Source organism: Hyperoodon ampullatus (genome assembly GCF_949752795.1).
Source record: "Hyperoodon ampullatus genome assembly, chromosome: 14".
Taxonomy (NCBI): Eukaryota; Metazoa; Chordata; class Mammalia; order Artiodactyla; family Ziphiidae; genus Hyperoodon; species Hyperoodon ampullatus.
The window spans coordinates 59246677-59264124 of NC_136927.1; the positions used below are offsets into that span (position 1 = coordinate 59246677).

Consider the following 17448-nt stretch of genomic DNA (forward strand, 5'->3'; position numbering starts at 1 on the left):
CAACTCCACACAGTAGCTCAACAGGGAAACGTGGAAGATCCAGGAGGCCTTTGTTCTGCCATGTTGCCAGGAACCTGCAGGGAAAGTGGGCTTGGGGCCAGTGAAGAGCCCAGTGGCTGGTAGGGTGGGATGAGCACATTCACGGTGCTGCTTGCAGGATGGGTAAAGTTTAAAGGGGACAGAAAATGTACTGTGCATCCAGGACAGAACTCTGAGGAAGCAGCTGAGGAGCAGACACAGAGGGGTGCCCTGCTCCAAGTGCCACGTGGCAAGTGATCCTTCTTTGGGGCCCCCACCCCAGTAGCCTGTGTGTTTCCTGCAGGTGGGGCTGTGTCCAGGACCACCAGGCAAGGAGTAGGCAGGCCCCCCAGCACCCCACACCTGAGTTCCAGCCGGACACCACCCACCCCAAGCAGACAACTCAGAGGAGGCTGAGCACCACCACCGGCACTTCCTGAGGAAACAACCCAGCTGGGCTTCACAGACAAGAGGGGAGCAAAGGGATGAGGTCCTGTCCTCACCCACACGTGCTGATGAATTTTAGGGGAGGAAACAACTGTTAAATCTAGGCCCTGGGCCGTGCTGCTAGGACTGAGGAGGGGATATAACTTAAGCCTGGGAGTGACACACCATCATTAAGGACCCCCACCCCCACAACCCGCTGCACACAACAGGCTTTTCTGATTGTCCTTGGGGTTGGGCACCTCCTCTTTACCAGAGTAACACCTGCAGGAAGGCAGGGAGCCACCCCGGGCCTCTGAAGTCCCTCCCAGGGAAGGGCTTCACCAGGACACAGTATGGGTCTGAGATAGCTGAGCCGGGCCTCCTGAAGGGCTCAACTCAGCTGGCCCCCCAGGCTGAACCGTGGCATGTCAACCCAACTGGGGTCAAGAACTCCATCCCTCCTCCCTGCCATAAAAATGAACCTGACATTATAACCATAAGCCAACATTTTAGCTGCTCTAATGTACACCAGAATAAAGCAAAAGCACTCAACATCCCACACTGCCCGCCCCCCAACCCAGCAAACACAATAGAGGCCAGCTGGGTGGTGGCATTGCTCAGTGGCTGGGTGGGCGGGCAGCAGGGATGTGGCATGGAAAAGTTCAGCCCATGATCAGAGACTTCAAGGACAAAAAGAAAGATATAATACTCCAGCTAGCAAGGGCACACGAACAGCCTCGACACAGCACTGCCCTCGTCCAGCCACCGCCCCACACCCCTTTTGCCCGCCCCCGACCTGAGAGGTTTCCTGCTCATGCCAAAGGGGACTCAGGAGACAGACACCTGTCTGGGGCAGGTTTCAAAGCAAATATACCCAGTTTATTTTGGAAGCAAGTACCCTCTGGAATTTTTATTTGCTGCATTTAAAAAACATCTAAGGCTGTTTGTGTGGTTCTTCCCCAAACCCTCAACCCTGCCGAGGCCAGTTTTAACACCCAAGGTCCTTTCCGGATTCCAGGCCTGGAGGCTGTAGGAGACCACTGAATCCCTGAGGGCAAGAGGATGGTGTCCTCTGGCCAAAGTTTCCAGGCAGAGCCAGCTGCTCCTGACGGCTGGTAACACCCCCAGGAAGTAGTAACCCTGAAGGCAGTACTTGGACGGGTGCCTGCCTGATAGAGGCGGTTTCAGGCTAGCCCTCCCCGGATCCTCAGGCAGAGTGGTCATCACCAGCTCCAAGTGGAGTCAGGTTGCCAAAGTATTCTTGCAACTCAAGCAGGGCCTGGAAGCGATGGGAGATGGTGTTCTTCTCAGCCTTGGGCATCTCTGCATATCTAAGGGGCAACAGTAGCAGCTCAGAGAAGAGGGAGCCCAGATTCAGGGAGGGTGTGTACACCTCACCTCATCCTGGAGCCCAAAGCTCAAAGAGTCCCTAGGAAAGGGTAGTGGGGCTACCAGCTCCTGGCAACCAGAGTTAATTTTTTTAAAAATCAGAGTCTTAAATTCCCCTGTAGGTAGAAACCCATATTAATAAGTGTGAAAGGATCTTAAACTGGTTCTAGTGTGTCCAAAAGTCATCAAAGGGAAGCTGGGGACAGGGGGATGAGCTGCATGTTTGATCAGCTTTGTCATCTGTTGACGGGAAGCAGTGGGGCCTGACAGAACAAACACAACAATCTCCTCCAATGCACTGTGGGGTGGGCAGGTGGGGGCAGGGGGCAGCAGACGAGCCTTGAACAGCCAGCCAGTGGCCTGCCACCCATGGCAAGACTCCAGTGAGGTAAGAATCCCTACTCCAGTTGTCACTTTCACATCTATGCTGTCCAATATGGTGGCTACCAGCCACTGTGGCCATTTAAACCAATTACAACCGAATAAAAATAAATTCTGTTCCTCAGTTGCTCTAACCACATTTCAGATGCTCCGCAGCCACATGTGGCTAATGGCTACCGGATTGCACAGTGCAGATATAGAGCATTTGTGTCACCAAAGTGCTGCTTCATGTTGTCCTCAGCCCTGCCTGGCTGTTGTGAGGCCTCAGGCCACACTCCCTAAGGGCCCCCCTCCAGCTTGACAAACCTGATTCCAATAATGGCCAACATGTCCCATGTAAATAAGCGGGGGCTAGCATGAAATAATGAGAACACCTGGCACTGTGGGGGTGTAACGTGGTGGCCAAGTGCTAACATTTTTCCAGACTAAATGGGGGTCAGATAATCATCCAACAAAGCTGACAAGCCCAGGTCAGAGCGGGGAAGCCACTGAAGCTACAAAGCTGCTCTGTACTGAGCTGAGCCCGAGAGCCCAGGACTTCAGCTATGCCCAGCTGCCTCCCAGCTGTGGACCGGGCCACCCAGATTCCTTGCATCCACCCCAGCAGAGCTGCCTTCAGCCGGAACGGCACCTCAGAGCCTGCCCCGCCTGTAACCGCGTGCCTGCACCTGGGCGGGGCACTGACCCAACCCAGACCACGGCCATCCCCACCCCACACCCCTGAAAGAAACTGGGGCTCCTTACGTCTGCTCATATCCATCAGGCTGAAAGCAGGGGTCCCAGCCAAAATCTCGGCAGCCACGGGGCACCACAATCCGGCCCTGCCAGAGGAAAGGGGGACAGGTGTGCCACTGGGTGTGGAGGAGAGGCACTGTGAGGAGGGCAGTAGCCAGCTTGAGTTTGGTTAGTTTATGAATTTGGTTAAACCCTATTTACTCAAAATATATTATCTCAAGGGGTCTATGGTGCCAGCAAATGTTTGCTGAACACATAAAATGCAGAGCAGGACAGCTCGCTCCCCAGAGACAGGGAGGAACCACATGCTTGATCAGCCCACCGATACCCCTGGGACCAGCCTCCCTCTCTGAAGCTTTGACAAACTGTGACCTCACTGAAGAAGAGAATCAACTTTGAAAGACTGACAGAAAACATTTTCTCCTAATAGCAAGTTTGAGGGTCCTGAACTTTGCAGCCAAGCCCTGTGCCTGCTACTATTACTGCATTTCTCATAATACAAGGGAGGCTCTAACAATTAAATGAAATAACAAAATAGAAATTACTTTGCACAATGTTCAACACAAAAATGAGCTCAGTAAATACTGGCTGTAATAGGCAAATTCCAAAAGGAAAATGTGACAAAGATAACCAGTGTCGGGCTTCCCTGGTGGCGCAGTGGTTGAGAGTCTGCCTGCCGATGCAGGGGACACGGGTTCGTGCCCCGGTCCGGGAAGATCCCACATGCTGCGGAGCGGCTGGATCTGTGAGCCATGGCCGCTGAGCCTGCGCGTCCGGAGCCTGTGCTCCGCAACGGGAGAGGCCACAGCAGTGAGAGGCCCGCGTACCGCAAAAAAAAAAAAAAAAGAACATTCTAGGTGGAGGACACAGCTGTGCCGAGGTCCAGAGATGGAGAAGGGCTTAGCAAGTGCACTGCTGAAAGGACAATGTGGCTGGGGTTTAGAAAGCACAGGAGAGAACAGAACAAGGAGAAACAAGGCTACTTCAGTTAAAGTCGGGGCTGGCAGCAACAAACTAGAAACAGCAGCCCAAGCTGGGGAGATAATAGGGAATGGTCGGATGGCAGTGATCAGGCCCCGTCAGCAACATAGGTGCTAGTCAGTCATGGTGCAGGAAGTTGGGCCTGTGGTTGTTCATACTTTCGATTTTTGAGAGAACATTTCTGTGAAAGTAGTAGACCACTAAAACTGTTAAAAATGTAACCAGGCAATATGATCCAGCAATCCCATTTCTGGATATATATCCAAAAGAATGAAAACAGGATCTTGAAGAGATATTTGCACACCCACATTCATAGCAGCATTATGAGCCAAAAAGTGGAAGCCACGCAAGTGTTCATCAATGAATACAGGCAGACCTCGGAGATATTGTGGGTTCAGTTCCAGACCACTGCAATCAGGCAATTATCGCAATAAAGCAAGTCACATGAAATTTTTGGTTTCCTACTGCATATAAAAGTTATGTTTACACTATATTGTAATCTATTAAGTGTGCAATAGCATTATGTCTAAAAAAATGTACATACCTTAATTTTAAAATACTTAATTGCTAAAAATGCTAACCATCGGGCTTCCCTGGTGGCACAGTGGTCGAGAGTCCGCCTGTCGATGCAGGGGACGCGGGTTCGTGCCCCGGTCCGGGAAGATCCCACATGCCGCGGAGCCGCTGGGCCCGTGAGCTATGGCCACTGAGCCTGCGCGTCTGGAGCCTGTGCTCCACAACGGGAGAGGCCACAGCAGTGAGAGGCCCGTGTACCGCAAAAAAAAAAAGCTAACCATCGTCTGACAATGCAGGATTGCCACAAACTTTCAATTTGTAAAAACATAATATCTGTGAAGCTCAATAAAACAAGGTATGCCTGTAAACGGATAAAGGAAAAAGTGGTATACATATACAATGGAATATTATTCAGCCTTAAAAAAGGAGATCCTGTCACATGCTACAACATGGATGAAACTTGAGGACATTATGCTAAGTGAGATAAGCCAGTCACAAAAAAACAAACACTGCAGGATTCCACTTATATGATGTATCTGAGGTAGCTGAACTCTTAGCAACAGAAAGTAGAATGGTGGTTGCCAGGTGCTGGGGAGATGAGGGGAAGGTGGAGTCGTTATTCAATGGGCATAGTTTCAATTCTGCAAGATGAGAAAGTTCTAGAGATCTGGTGCACAACAGTGTACACTATTGTATTGTACACTTAAAAATGAAGATGGTAATTTCTGTCACCTGTTTTTTCACCACAAAAATTAAAAATCTAATCAGGGAGCGTAAAGTAAAACATCTGTGGACAGTCCCTGTGGAGCCACTGGCATAGGGCTATGGGAGCTATGGTGGGGCTCTGGATTTTATCCTGAGCAGAAAGGACAAAGCAGAGAAATGATGTGCCTGAAGGTACACTCCCGCCACAGGGAGGGGACGGATGGGCTGGGGCAGTGGGGGGAGCAGGCCAGCCCAGAGGGTGGTCTGGACCCTGTGAGAAGCAGCTGAACCTACGGTCTGATAGGTAAGCATGGGGGCACTGAAGGGCAGTTTTCAAAGGAATGAGTTGGAGGGAGAAGGAAGATTCTATATGAACATAGAAAGTTGGAAAGGCTGTGAGATGTTCAAGGGAAGCTGTTGCCTCAGCAGTGGGATGAGGAGATTCAAGCTTGGAGAAGTCTGGGCTATAGATGTAGCTCTAGGAGTTGTCACCTTCAGTTTCCACATCTGCTTCTCAGGAGAGCATACACTGCAGAGCTCTGGGTATACCAGGCCCCAATAGCTGTAAGCCATTGTGCCTTTCCAAACACCAGACTCAGGGGTCAAATAAGTTTCGGGATTGACAGCACTTCTAGCTGTGGTACCCAGGGGCGCGCCCTCCCCACCACAGTCCTGCAGCATCACCGCGAGTCACAGCGCCCTCTGGCGGCACGCGGGGGAACGAGCATGGGTACGCACCGAGGTCCGGCCCCTGAAGAGGCGCACAGGCTCACTTGGGTCCCCAGTGCTGAGCGCGAACGTGCAGAGTGCATAGGCCGACTTGTCTTGGAACCCAGCCAGGAGCTGGTGGAGACCTGCGGGCAGGTGCAGTGAGGGCTCAGGGCACTCTATGCTGCCCAGCCCCAGCCCCCTCTCCGCACTCAAGGGGCCCAGGTGGCGAGGGGAGTTATACATATCACCAAATAGGCCCTGCACTGATAACCCAGGAAGTTGGGTGATGGGGACGTGGGGTTCCTTATTCTACCACTGTGGGCTTCAGGGTATGCGCTGCTGGGACGAGGAGGAGCAACAGGGTGTCCCCCTCCCCGCCCCCCACTGAGGCAAGGACAGCAAGCAGTGGGGCCAGTCCCTCTCTGAGCCAGAATCAACTAGAGCCCCTTTGTCCCTCAAACGCAAAGCTCTCACCACCCACCCCCACCCCATCCACTCCTCCCAAATCTCAGTGCTCCCTGGCACCAGGTGTATAGGGAGAGTGTGAGCTGTAGATTATAGATGGGGAAACTGAGGTGAATGGAGATTCCGTGAAGGGGATGGAACCCGAGATTCCTGATTACTAGTTGGAGCTCCTCCCGTAGAACCCACAGATTCTTAATTTCAAACAAGTCTAAAGAAAGAGACATGGGGATAATACCTTCAGGCTTTAACTTCTCCAGAAACCACTTTCTGCAAGAGAAATAAAGGTGAGTCAGACACCACAAGCAGATGGATGTTCTTACCACCTTGTTTCTGGGCTGCGTCCCCCAGGGATTAGAGCCCTGCGAGAGCCAAGGAGAAAAGATAAAGAATGTCTCAACTCAAAATGAAGAGAAATAATCCAATAGGAAAAAGGAAATGGAGACAAAGAGGCAATCCACAAAAGAACTGATAAACCAGTGAAGCCCTCAATCTCACTGGTAATTAGGGAAATGCAAATTAAAATTGCATGTGGTAACATTTCCCACTCCCGCCATTACAAAATACTAAAAAGTCATAAAACAGTGCTGGTAAGAATATGGAGCAATGTACACTGTAAGTGTGTAGGGGTGCTACTGCCTTGGCAAACAAATTAGCAATCCAAAAGTTAAAGATACAGTTAACCCTTGAACAACATGAGTTTGAACTGCATATGTTCACTTATACATGGATATTTTTCAGCAGTAAATACTACAGTAACATACAGCTGAATCCACTGATATGGAAGGCCAACTGTAAGTTAAATGCTCGTTAACCCCCCCGAGTTGTTCAAGGGTCAACAGTTTACATACCCAAGACCTAACAAATTGGGGTATTTGTACCCTAGAGATACACAAAGACCTTCTGAGGGGGTCCAGGGTACTGGAGAGCTTTAAGGAAATCCACCTGCAGATCTCAACTTCCTTATTTCCTCTTTCCTGGAACGGATCTGCCCACGAATGTACCTCTCCAATGGGTGAGTTCCCCTTGCCCATCTCAACGTACACAATCACATTCTTACACTTTACAAAAGAAAGGTATGCCTCTTCCCCATCCCTAATCCTCCCTCAAGACGATCTGACATACTGGTGTTGATGCCAAGACAGTGAATGACCCGCAGTATCAAGTAACAAATCATTTCAAAGTTCAAGTGGTTTTGTGGCCAGGGCCCTGCAAAAGGGTGGGGGAGCACTCACATGTAGGGGCCAGGGAGGCCCCCAAGGGCGTTGAAGCACAGACAGGTGTCTTCCACCAGTACAGGGCCCTGCACCTGCAGCACAAGGACATGCAGCCCTGAGACCCGCGCCCAGCAGCAGGCCCCATCTCCACCCTGAATTCCTCGGCCACCCAAGCCAGGGCCACACTCACAGCTAGCTGGGATGTGCAACAGCAGCAGCAGATAGAGGTCTATCTGCTCTGGGTAACAGCCATTGACTAATCTCTTATCTTCATTTTAAAGGTAGGGACATCAAAGCCTTGGCAGGTTGTAAAGTCTGCTCCAGGTACAGTGACAGGAGAGCTGGGATTCATACTCAAGCAGCCTGACTGTTTACAAAGCACTCTTTTTCAGTTCCACAGAGATGTGTGAGTGCAGGGTGGATGTATGTGGGGAGAATGTAGGGGTGGAATGTATGTACCTGAGAATTGGGAAGAGTGAATTATGTGTGTGTGTGGTCATCTAGGGGGATACTATGCAGTCAAAGTTGAGAAAGGAAGGCAGTATTCCAGAGCCAACATTAACTGACTCCAGCCTAGCTAAGCCTGGAAAGTCATTATAAACTGTGCCCACCATATTCTCTACCCATCCCCAGCAGGCACAGACCCCAGGAGCCACCAGACAAGAGGCGCAAGTACAGGACGTGTGGAGCAATCACCTGGCGAGCTGCCTCCTGACACTTCCGAATGGAAATCTCATCAGGCTCTCCTTGGTACTCTGGCACTTATCAGAGAAACAGACACACAGTCAGGTCACAGAGAGAGAGAGAAATTGAATCATCTTTTAAAAATAGAACTAATCAGAGACATACGGTCAATCTTCTGTGCCACCAAAGTGCATGGAAACTTATCTCCTAGAATCTGAATAACCTGTTCCAAAATGAAAGAACATTTATCACCGTTTAACTATTCCCCACTACTACACAAGCTGTCACCCACCTTTCTCGTCAGGTAACTCTCCTGTCAGTCCCCTAAAGCTCACCAAGTCAAGCCCACGAGCCTCACCCCAGCCTTCAGGGTCCCACCCCAGCAGGTCAGCTCCCCCATCTCCTCACTCTCCGATCCCTCCCTCCTACTTCAGGTCTCTGTTCATGCTAACCACCTACCTAGAACACCCTCTTCCCTTCTCAGTGCTCCCAAAACCTATCCTTTGGGCCAGGAATTTTCTATCAGGGGTTACCCAGAATTCAGGAGGTCTGTGAACTTGGATTAGAAAAAAAAAAAAAAACGCTTTATTTTCACTAACCACTACCTGAAATTTAGCATCCCTTTCAATAGTGAATATAGAAAACAAACACAAATAGCATTAGCATCTCCTGTGATATTTAAACCTATTAAAATCACAGATGTTGTCATATCCCATTACAGTTGTAGCAGATATCTCAAAATATCATTTACAAGGGGCAGAGTCAAGATGGCGGCATGGGAAGACGCAGAGCTCGTGTCTCCCTACAACTAGGGCGCCTGCCAGATGCTGGTGGGAGACCTTGACGCCCAAGGAGACGGGAAGAACCCCCAAGTGAACAGCTCCTGCGATGGGAGCTCTGAGTCTGAACCACTGGACTAACAAGAGAACCTCAGACCTCAGGGAATATTCATTGGAGTGAGGTCTCCCGGAGGTCCTCATCTCAGCACCAAGACCCAGCTCTATCCAACAGCCTACAAACTCCAGTGTTGGAAGCCTCAGGCCAAACAACCAGTTAAACAGGAACACAATCCCACCCATCAGAAAAAATGAGAGGGTAAAAAAGTATGTCACAGATGAAGGAGCATGGTAAAAACCTATAAGACCAAATAAATGAAGAGGAAATAGGCAATCTACCTGAAAAAGAATTCAGAGTAATGGTAGTAAAGACGATCCAGAATCTCGGAAGTAGAATGGAGGCACAGACTAAGAAAATACAAGAAATGTTTAACAAAGTCCTAGAAGAACTGAAGGACAAACAGAGATGAAAGCACAATAACTGACATGAAAAATACACTAGAAGGAATCAATAATAGGATAACTGAGGCAGAAGAACAAATATAAGTGAGCTGGAAGACAGAATGCTAGAAATAACTGGCAAGGAGCAGAATAAAGAAAAAAGAATGAAAAGAATCAAAGACAATCTCAGAGACCTCTGGGACAATACTAAACACACCAACATTCGAATTATAGGGGTCCCAAATAAGAAGAGAAAAAGAAAGGGTCTGAGAAAATATTTGAAGAGATTATAGTGGAAAACTTCCCTAACATGGGAAAGGAAATAGCCACCCAGGTCCAGGAAGCGCAGAGAGTCCCATACAGGATAAACCTTAGGAGAAACACAGCAAGACACATATTAATCAAACTAACAAAAATTAAATTCAAAGAAAAAATATTAAAAGCAGCAAGGGGAAAGCAAAAAATAACATACGAAAGAATCCCCATAACATTTATCAACTGATTTTTCAGCAGAAACTCTGCAGGCCAGAAGCGAGTGGCAGGATATACTTAAAATGATGAAGGAGAAAAAACTACAACCAAGATTACTCTACCCAGCAAGGATCTCATTCAGAGTCAACAGAGAAATCAAAAGCTTTTCAGACAAGCAAAAGGTAAGAAAATTCAGCACCACCAAACCAGCTTTACAACAAATGCTAAAAAAACTTCTCTAGGCAGGAAACACAAGAGAAGAAAAAGACCCACAAAAACAAACCCAAAACAATTAAGAAAATGGTAATAGGAACATACATATCGATAACAACCTTGAATGTAAATGGATTAAATGTCCCAACCAAAAGACACAGACTGGCTGAATGGATACAAAAACAAGACCCATATATATGCTGTCTACAAGAGACCCACTTAAGACCTAGGAACACAAACAGACTAAAAGTGAAGGGATGGAAAAATATATTCTATGCAAATGGAAATCAAAACAATGTTGGAGTAGCAATACTCGTATCAGATAAAATAGACTTAAGGGCTTCCCTGGTAGTACAGCGGTTAAGAATCTGCCTGCCAATGCAGGGGACACAGGTTCAATCCCTGGTCCAGGAAGATCCCACATGCTGTGGAGCTACTAAGCCCATGCACCACAACTACTGAGCCTGTGCTCTAGAGCCCGTGAGCCACAACTACTGAGCCCATGTGCCACAACTACTGAAGCCTGCATGCCTAGAGCCTGTGTTATGCAACAAGAGAAGCCACCTCAATGAGAAGCCTGCACACTGCCACAAAGAGTAACCCCTGCTTGCCGCAACTAGAGAAAGCCCAGCAACGAAGACCCAACACAGCCAAAAATAAATAAATTTATTTTTAAAAATAGACTTTAAAATAAAGACTATTACAAGAGATAAGGAAGGACAGTACATAATGATCAAGGGATCAATCCAAGAAGAAGATATAACAATTATAATCGTTTATGCACCCAACATAGGAGCACCTCAATACATAAGGCAAATGCTAACAACCATGAAAGGGGAAATCGACAGTAACACAATAATAGTAGGGGACTTTAACACTTCACTTACCCCAATGGACAGATCATCCAAACAGAAAATAAATAAGCAAACACAAGCTTTAGATGACACAATAGACCAGATAGATTTAATTGATATTTATAGAACATTCCACCTGTAAGTGGCACATTACACCTCCTTCTCAAGTGCACATGGAACATTCTCCAAGACAGATCACATCTTGGGTCACAAATCAAGCCTCGGAAAATTTAAGAAAATTGAAATCGTATCAAGCATCTTTTCTGACCACACTGTTATGTGGAAATCAATTAAAGGAAAAAAACTGTAAAAAACACAAATACATGGAGGATAAACAGTGCACTACTAAGTAACCAAGAGATCACTAGAGAAATCAAAGAAATAAAAGAATACATAGAAACAAATGACAACAAAAACACGATGATTCAAAACCTATGGGATGCAGCAAAAGCAGTTCTAAGAGGGAAGTTTATAGCAATTCAATCGCACCTCAAGAAACAAGAAAAATCTCAAATAAACAATCTAACCCTACACCTAAAGCAACTAGAGAAAGAAGAACAAAGAAAACCCAAAGTCAGTAGAAGGAAAGAAATCATAAAGATCAGAGCAGAAATAAATGAAACAGAAATGAAAACAACAGCAAAAATCAATAAAACTAAAATTTGGTTCTTTGAGAAGATAAACAAAATTGATAAACCCTTAGCCAGACTCATCAAGAACAAAAGGGAGAGGACGCAAATCAATAAAATTAGAAATGAAAAAGGAGAAATCACAACTGACACTGCAGAAATACAAAGGATTATAAGAGACTACTACAGACAACTATATGCCAATAAAATGGACAACCATGAGGAATGGACAAATTCTTGGAAATGTACAATTTTCCAAGACTGAGCCAGGAAGAATTAGAAAATATAAACAGACCTATCACAAGTAATGAAATTGAAACTGTAATTAAAAATCTTCCAACAGGACTTCCCTGGTGGCACAGTGGTTAAAAATCTGCCTGCCAATGCAGGGGACACAGGTTCGATCCCTGGTCCGAGAAGACCCCATATGCCACGGAGCAACTAACCCCATGTGCCACACCTACTGAGCCTATGCTCTAGAGTCCACAAGCCACAAATACTGAGCCCATGTGCTGCAACTACTGAAGCCCACCTGCCGAGAGCCCATGTTCCACAACAAGGGAAACCACCACAATGAGAAGCCTGTGCACCACAACGAAGAGTAGCCCTGGCCTGCCACAACTAGAGAAAGCCCACGCACAGCAACGAAGACCCAACGCAGCCAAACATAAATAAATAAAAATAAATAAATTTATATATATAAAAAATCTTCCAACAAACAAAAGTCCAGGACCAGATGGCTTCACAGGTGAATTCTATCAAACATTTAGAGAAGAGCTAACACCAATCCTTCTCAAACTCTTCCAAAAAACTGCAGAGGGAGGAACGCACCCAAATTCGTTCTATGAAGCCACCATCACCCTGATACCAAAACCAGAATAAGATATCACAAAAAAAGAAAATTATAGTCCAATATCACTGATGAACATAGATGCAAAAATCCTGAGCAAAATACTAGCAAACAGAATCCAACAACATATTAAAAGGATCATACATCAGATGCAAGGATTCTTCAATATACACAAATCAATCAATGTGATACACCATATTAACAAATTAAGGAATAAAAACCATGTGATCATCTCAATAGATGCAGAAAAAGGTTTTGAAAAAATTCAACACCCTTTTCCGATAAAAACTCTCCAGAAAATGGGCATAGTGGGAAACTACCTCAACATAATAAAGGTCATATATGACAAACCCACAGCAAACATACTCAATGGTGAAAAACTGAAAGCATTTCCTCTAAGATCAGGAACAAGACAAGGATGTCCTCTCTCACCACTCCTATTCCACATAGTTTTCGAAGTCCTAGCCATGGCAATCAGAGAAGAAAAAGAAATAAAAGGAATACAAATTGGATAAGAAGTAAAACTGTCACTCTTTGCAGATGACATGATACTATACATAGAAAATCCTAAAGATGCCACCAGAAAACTACTAGAACTAATCAACGAATTTGGTAAAGTTGCAGGATACAAAGTTAATGCACAGAAATCTCTGGCATTCCTATACACTAACAACGAAAAATCAGAAAGAGAAATTAAGGAAACAATCCCATTTACCACTGCAACAGAAAGAATAAAATACCTAGGAATAAACCTATCTAAAGAGGCGAAAGACTTATACTCGGAAAACTATAAAACACTGATGAAAGAAATCAAAGATGACATAAACAGATGGAGAAATATACCATGTTCTTGGATTGGAAAATCAATATTATGAAAATGACTATACTACCCAAAGCAATCTACAGATTCAATGCAATCCCTATCAAACTACCAATGACATTCTTCACAGAATTAGCACAAAAAATTTTACAATTTGTATGTAAACACAAAAGATCCTGAATAGCCAAAGCAATACTGAGAAAGAAAAACAGAGCTGGAGGAATCAGGCTCCCTGACTTCAAACTATACTACAAAGCTACAGTAATCAAGACAATATGGTACTGGCACAAAAACAGAAATATAGATCAAGGTACAGATAGAAAGCCCAGAGATAAACCCATGCACATATGATCACCTAATTTATGACAAAGGAGGCAAGGACATACAATGGAGAAAAGACAGCCTCTTCAGTAAGTGGTGCTGGGAAAACTGGACAGCTACATGTAAAAGAATGAAATTAGAACACCACCTAACACCACACACAAAAATAAACTCCAAATGTATTAAAGACCTAAATGTAAAACCAGACACTATAAAACTCTTAGAGGAAACCATAGGAAAAACACTCTTTGACATAAACCACCACAAGATGTTTTTTGACCCACCTCCTAGAGTAATGAAAATAAAAACAAAAATAAACAAATGGGACCTAGTTAAACTTAAAAGCTTTTGCACAGCAAAGGAAACCATAAATAAGATGAAAAGACAACCCTCAGAATGGGATAAAATATTTGCAAATGAAACAACGAGCAAAGGATTAATCTCCAAAATATACAAACAGCTCATGGAGCTCAATATCAAAAAAAGAAACAACCCGGGCTTCCCTGGTGGTGCAGTGGTTAAGAATCTGCCTGCCAATGCAGAGGACACGGGTTTCAACCCTGGTCTGGGAAGATCCCACATGCCACGGAGCAACTAAGTCTGTGCGCCACAACTACCGAGCTACTGAGCCTGCGCTCTAGAGCCCGCAAGCCACAACTACTGAGCCCCCGTGCCACAGCTACTGAAGCCCGCGTGCCTAGAGCCCATGCTCCGCAACAAGAGAAGCCACCGCAATGAGAAGCCTGCACGCCACAACAAAGAGTAGCCCCTGCTCACCACAACCAGAGAAAAGCCCACGCACAGCAACGGAGACCCAACGCAGCCAAAAATAAAAATAAATTAAAATAAAATAAAATAAAATAAAAAACCAATTAAAAAATGGGCAGAAGACCTAAATAGACATTTCACCAAAGAGGACATACAGATGGCCAAGAGGCACATGAAAAGATGCTCAACATCACTATTAGAGAAATGCAAATCAAAACCACAATGAGGTGTCACCTCACACTGATCAGAATGGCCATTATCAAAAAATCTAGAAACGATAAATGCTGGAGAGGGTGTGGTAAAAAGGGAACCCTCCTGCACTGTTGGTGGGAATGTAAATTGATACAACCACTATGGAGAGCAGTATGGAGGTGCCTTGAAAAACTAAAAATAGAACTACCATATGACCCAGCAAACCCCACTACTCGGCATATACCCTGAGAAAACCATAATTCAAAAAGAGACATGCACCACAATCTTCATTGCAGCACTATTTACAATAGGCAGGACAAGGAAGCAAACTAAATGTCCATTGACGGATGAATGGATAAAGAAGATGTGGCACATATATACAATGGAATATTACTCAGCCATAAAAAGAAATGAAATAGAGTTATTTGTAGTGAGGTGGATGGACCTAGAGTCTGTCATACAGAGTGAAGTAAAGAAAAACAAATACCATATGCTAACGCATATATACGGAATCTAAAAAAAAATGGTACCGATGAACCTAGTGGCAGGGCAGGAATAAAGACGCAGACATACAGAATGGACTTAAGGACACGGCAGCGGGGGAGGGGGAAGCTGGGGCGAAGTGACAGAAGCATCGACATATACACACTACCAAATGTAAAATAGCTAGTGGGAAGCAGCGGCATAGCACAGGGAGATCAGCTCAGTATGCATTAATAAAGCATATGTAACTGGATCACAAATATTTATAATATTTTGAGAATTGTAAATCAATAGAATTGATTTCCTTTGTAATCCTATGTATTTTATTTTGTACATTTAAAAATATTTTCCTGAGAAAGGGTCCAGAGGCTTCATCACTCTGCCAATGGGGTACCATGAGATGAAGAGTTAAAACTCCCTATTTTAAGGGCTTCCCTCATGGCGCAGTGGTTGAGAGTCCGCCTGCCGATGCAGGAGACACGGGTTCGTGCCCCGGTCCAGGAAGATCCTGCATGCCGCGGAGCGGCTAGGCCGCTGAGCCTGCGCGTCTGGAGCCTGTGCTCTGCAACGGGAGAAGCCACAACAGTGAGAGGCCCGCGTACCGCAAAAAAAAAAAAAAAAAACCTCCCAATTTTAGGCCAACTTCAAGTCCATTTTCTCCAGTGAGCCTCCTCTGGCTACTCCAGCATCTTCTTTTTTTTTTCTCCTTTTTTTGGGGGGCCATGCCACATGGCTTACAGGATCTTAGTTTCCCGACCAGGGATCCAACCCGGGCCCCGGCAGTGAAAGCTGGAATCCTAACCACTGGACTTCCAGGGAATTCCCTCCCTCTTCTTTAAATGTGGGATGGCCACATTCTCAACCAGAGGTAGAGATGGCCTTGGGAGCTGGCACCCACCATTTTGCATGGGGCTCTGTTCAGTGTGGCACTGCCTGTCTGCTTGTCTGGTCTGGCCTCAAGATCCCAAACCTTTTATCAGCACAGGGCTCTGACTTCTGAGGCCACCCTGTAACAGCACACAAGTGTCATTGGTCCCTATGCTGTAGACAAATGACCCTAATGACTGCACCCCATTGGTCTGCCTCAGACATCTAGTGGGTGTCATCCTGATTCTCCACACATGACCCACATCCTTGACCATGGCTGACTAAGTAAGGGCAAACCTTTGATCCAAGTAAGGCCAATCAGAGCTGATGCCTGGCAGAAGCCTTACTGCCTCCTCCATCAGAAGGGAAAAATGCAGAAAGACCTCAAAAGGAAAAGGGATGAGCATCCAGAGAGAACTAGAAGGACAAATAAACCCCTCGACAGGGACTCCTGAGAAAGACTCCTCAAGCCCTGTGGGACAGCATACCATTGTATTCCCACGATTGTCACCTGGCTGTTTACATGAGCTCCCTGTGTCTCTCTACTATTTGCAGCCAAAGCGGTTCCATCAACCCCCAGAATTCTCAGAGCCGACCACAAAGTCCCTGTAGGCAGGAACTTTGGATCCACTGCCTCCTTCACTCCTCCTCTCCATTGCGCTGTGAATCAGACCTCCTGAATAATGGCCATTTCACAGATGGCGGAAAGAGGCTGGGAGAGGCTGAGCACCACATTTCTGGACCGTGGTGGGGTGTGGAACTCAGTTTGGATGCCTCGCCCCACACCCTGTCCGGCCCCTGCCAATCCCAGGACAACAACGGGGTCTGGATCCGCTCGAGAGAGGTGTCAGGGTCCCGGTTTGGGACCTAGCTTAAGAGGTGACCTTTGGGACAAGTGTTAAGGACCCTACCACTCCTTCAGCTCCCGATGCCCCTAAGCTCACAAGCCCTGTGCCCGGATTTGTCAAGGCCCTCATTCTATCGAGTCCAACCCCGGGTCACCCCCACTCCGCATATGTGCCGGTCCACTCCGCGCGGCCCATCCCCTTCTCGATCCAACCCATCCCTCCCGGTCGGACTCTGTTCCCCCTCTGCTCTTCCACCCGCGTGCTTCCCTCCGCCTGGAAGCCACTTCTCCGCCTTCTCCCCAGCCAACCTTGCCACACGCTACCCCCCAACCGCCTCCTGGTGGGCTTCCCACCCCTCCCGTCACCTCCTCCAGCTTCTTGGCGTTCCCCGTGACAAACACTATCTTCTTCCCGGAGAAGGAGGCCGCCATTGTGAACCACAAGTACCTGGCCGGCTCACCGGAAGCCCCTCTACTTCCGCCTGGCGGCGGAAGGGGGTGGCTCGGTTTCCGCCCTGGGGTCCCAGGAAGGCCGGCTGTGGAGTTCGTTGCGGGCTGCGCGCTATGATGGCGGAGGCAGCTGCAGTCTGGGCACCTTAGGGGCGGGAATGCTGCGCTGGGCGCCCAGAAT

At 46.8% G+C, this 17448-nt stretch overlaps 1 protein-coding gene across 4 annotated transcripts; it reads right to left on the bottom strand.

The window, feature by feature from the left end:
- Positions 1 to 1339: 1339 nt before the first annotated feature.
- Positions 1340 to 17249, bottom strand: ITPA (inosine triphosphatase; the record flags this gene model as incomplete). Of its 4 annotated transcripts, none has more annotated exons than XM_079719644.1 (8): positions 1340 to 1775; positions 2959 to 3035; positions 5890 to 6005; positions 6563 to 6594; positions 7560 to 7633; positions 8238 to 8302; positions 8391 to 8448; positions 17184 to 17249. In XM_079719644.1, 8 exons carry the CDS (start codon positions 17247 to 17249, stop codon positions 1652 to 1654), a joined length of 612 nt encoding a protein of 203 aa, XP_079575770.1. In that variant the 3' UTR covers positions 1340 to 1651. The 4 variants fall into 4 exon arrangements, with proteins under 4 accessions (XP_079575770.1, XP_079575771.1, XP_079575769.1 ...); XM_079719645.1 differs by having other exon boundaries at positions 5846 to 6005; XM_079719643.1 differs by having other exon boundaries at positions 8391 to 8484.
- Between the last annotated feature and the right edge of the window lie 199 nt (positions 17250 to 17448).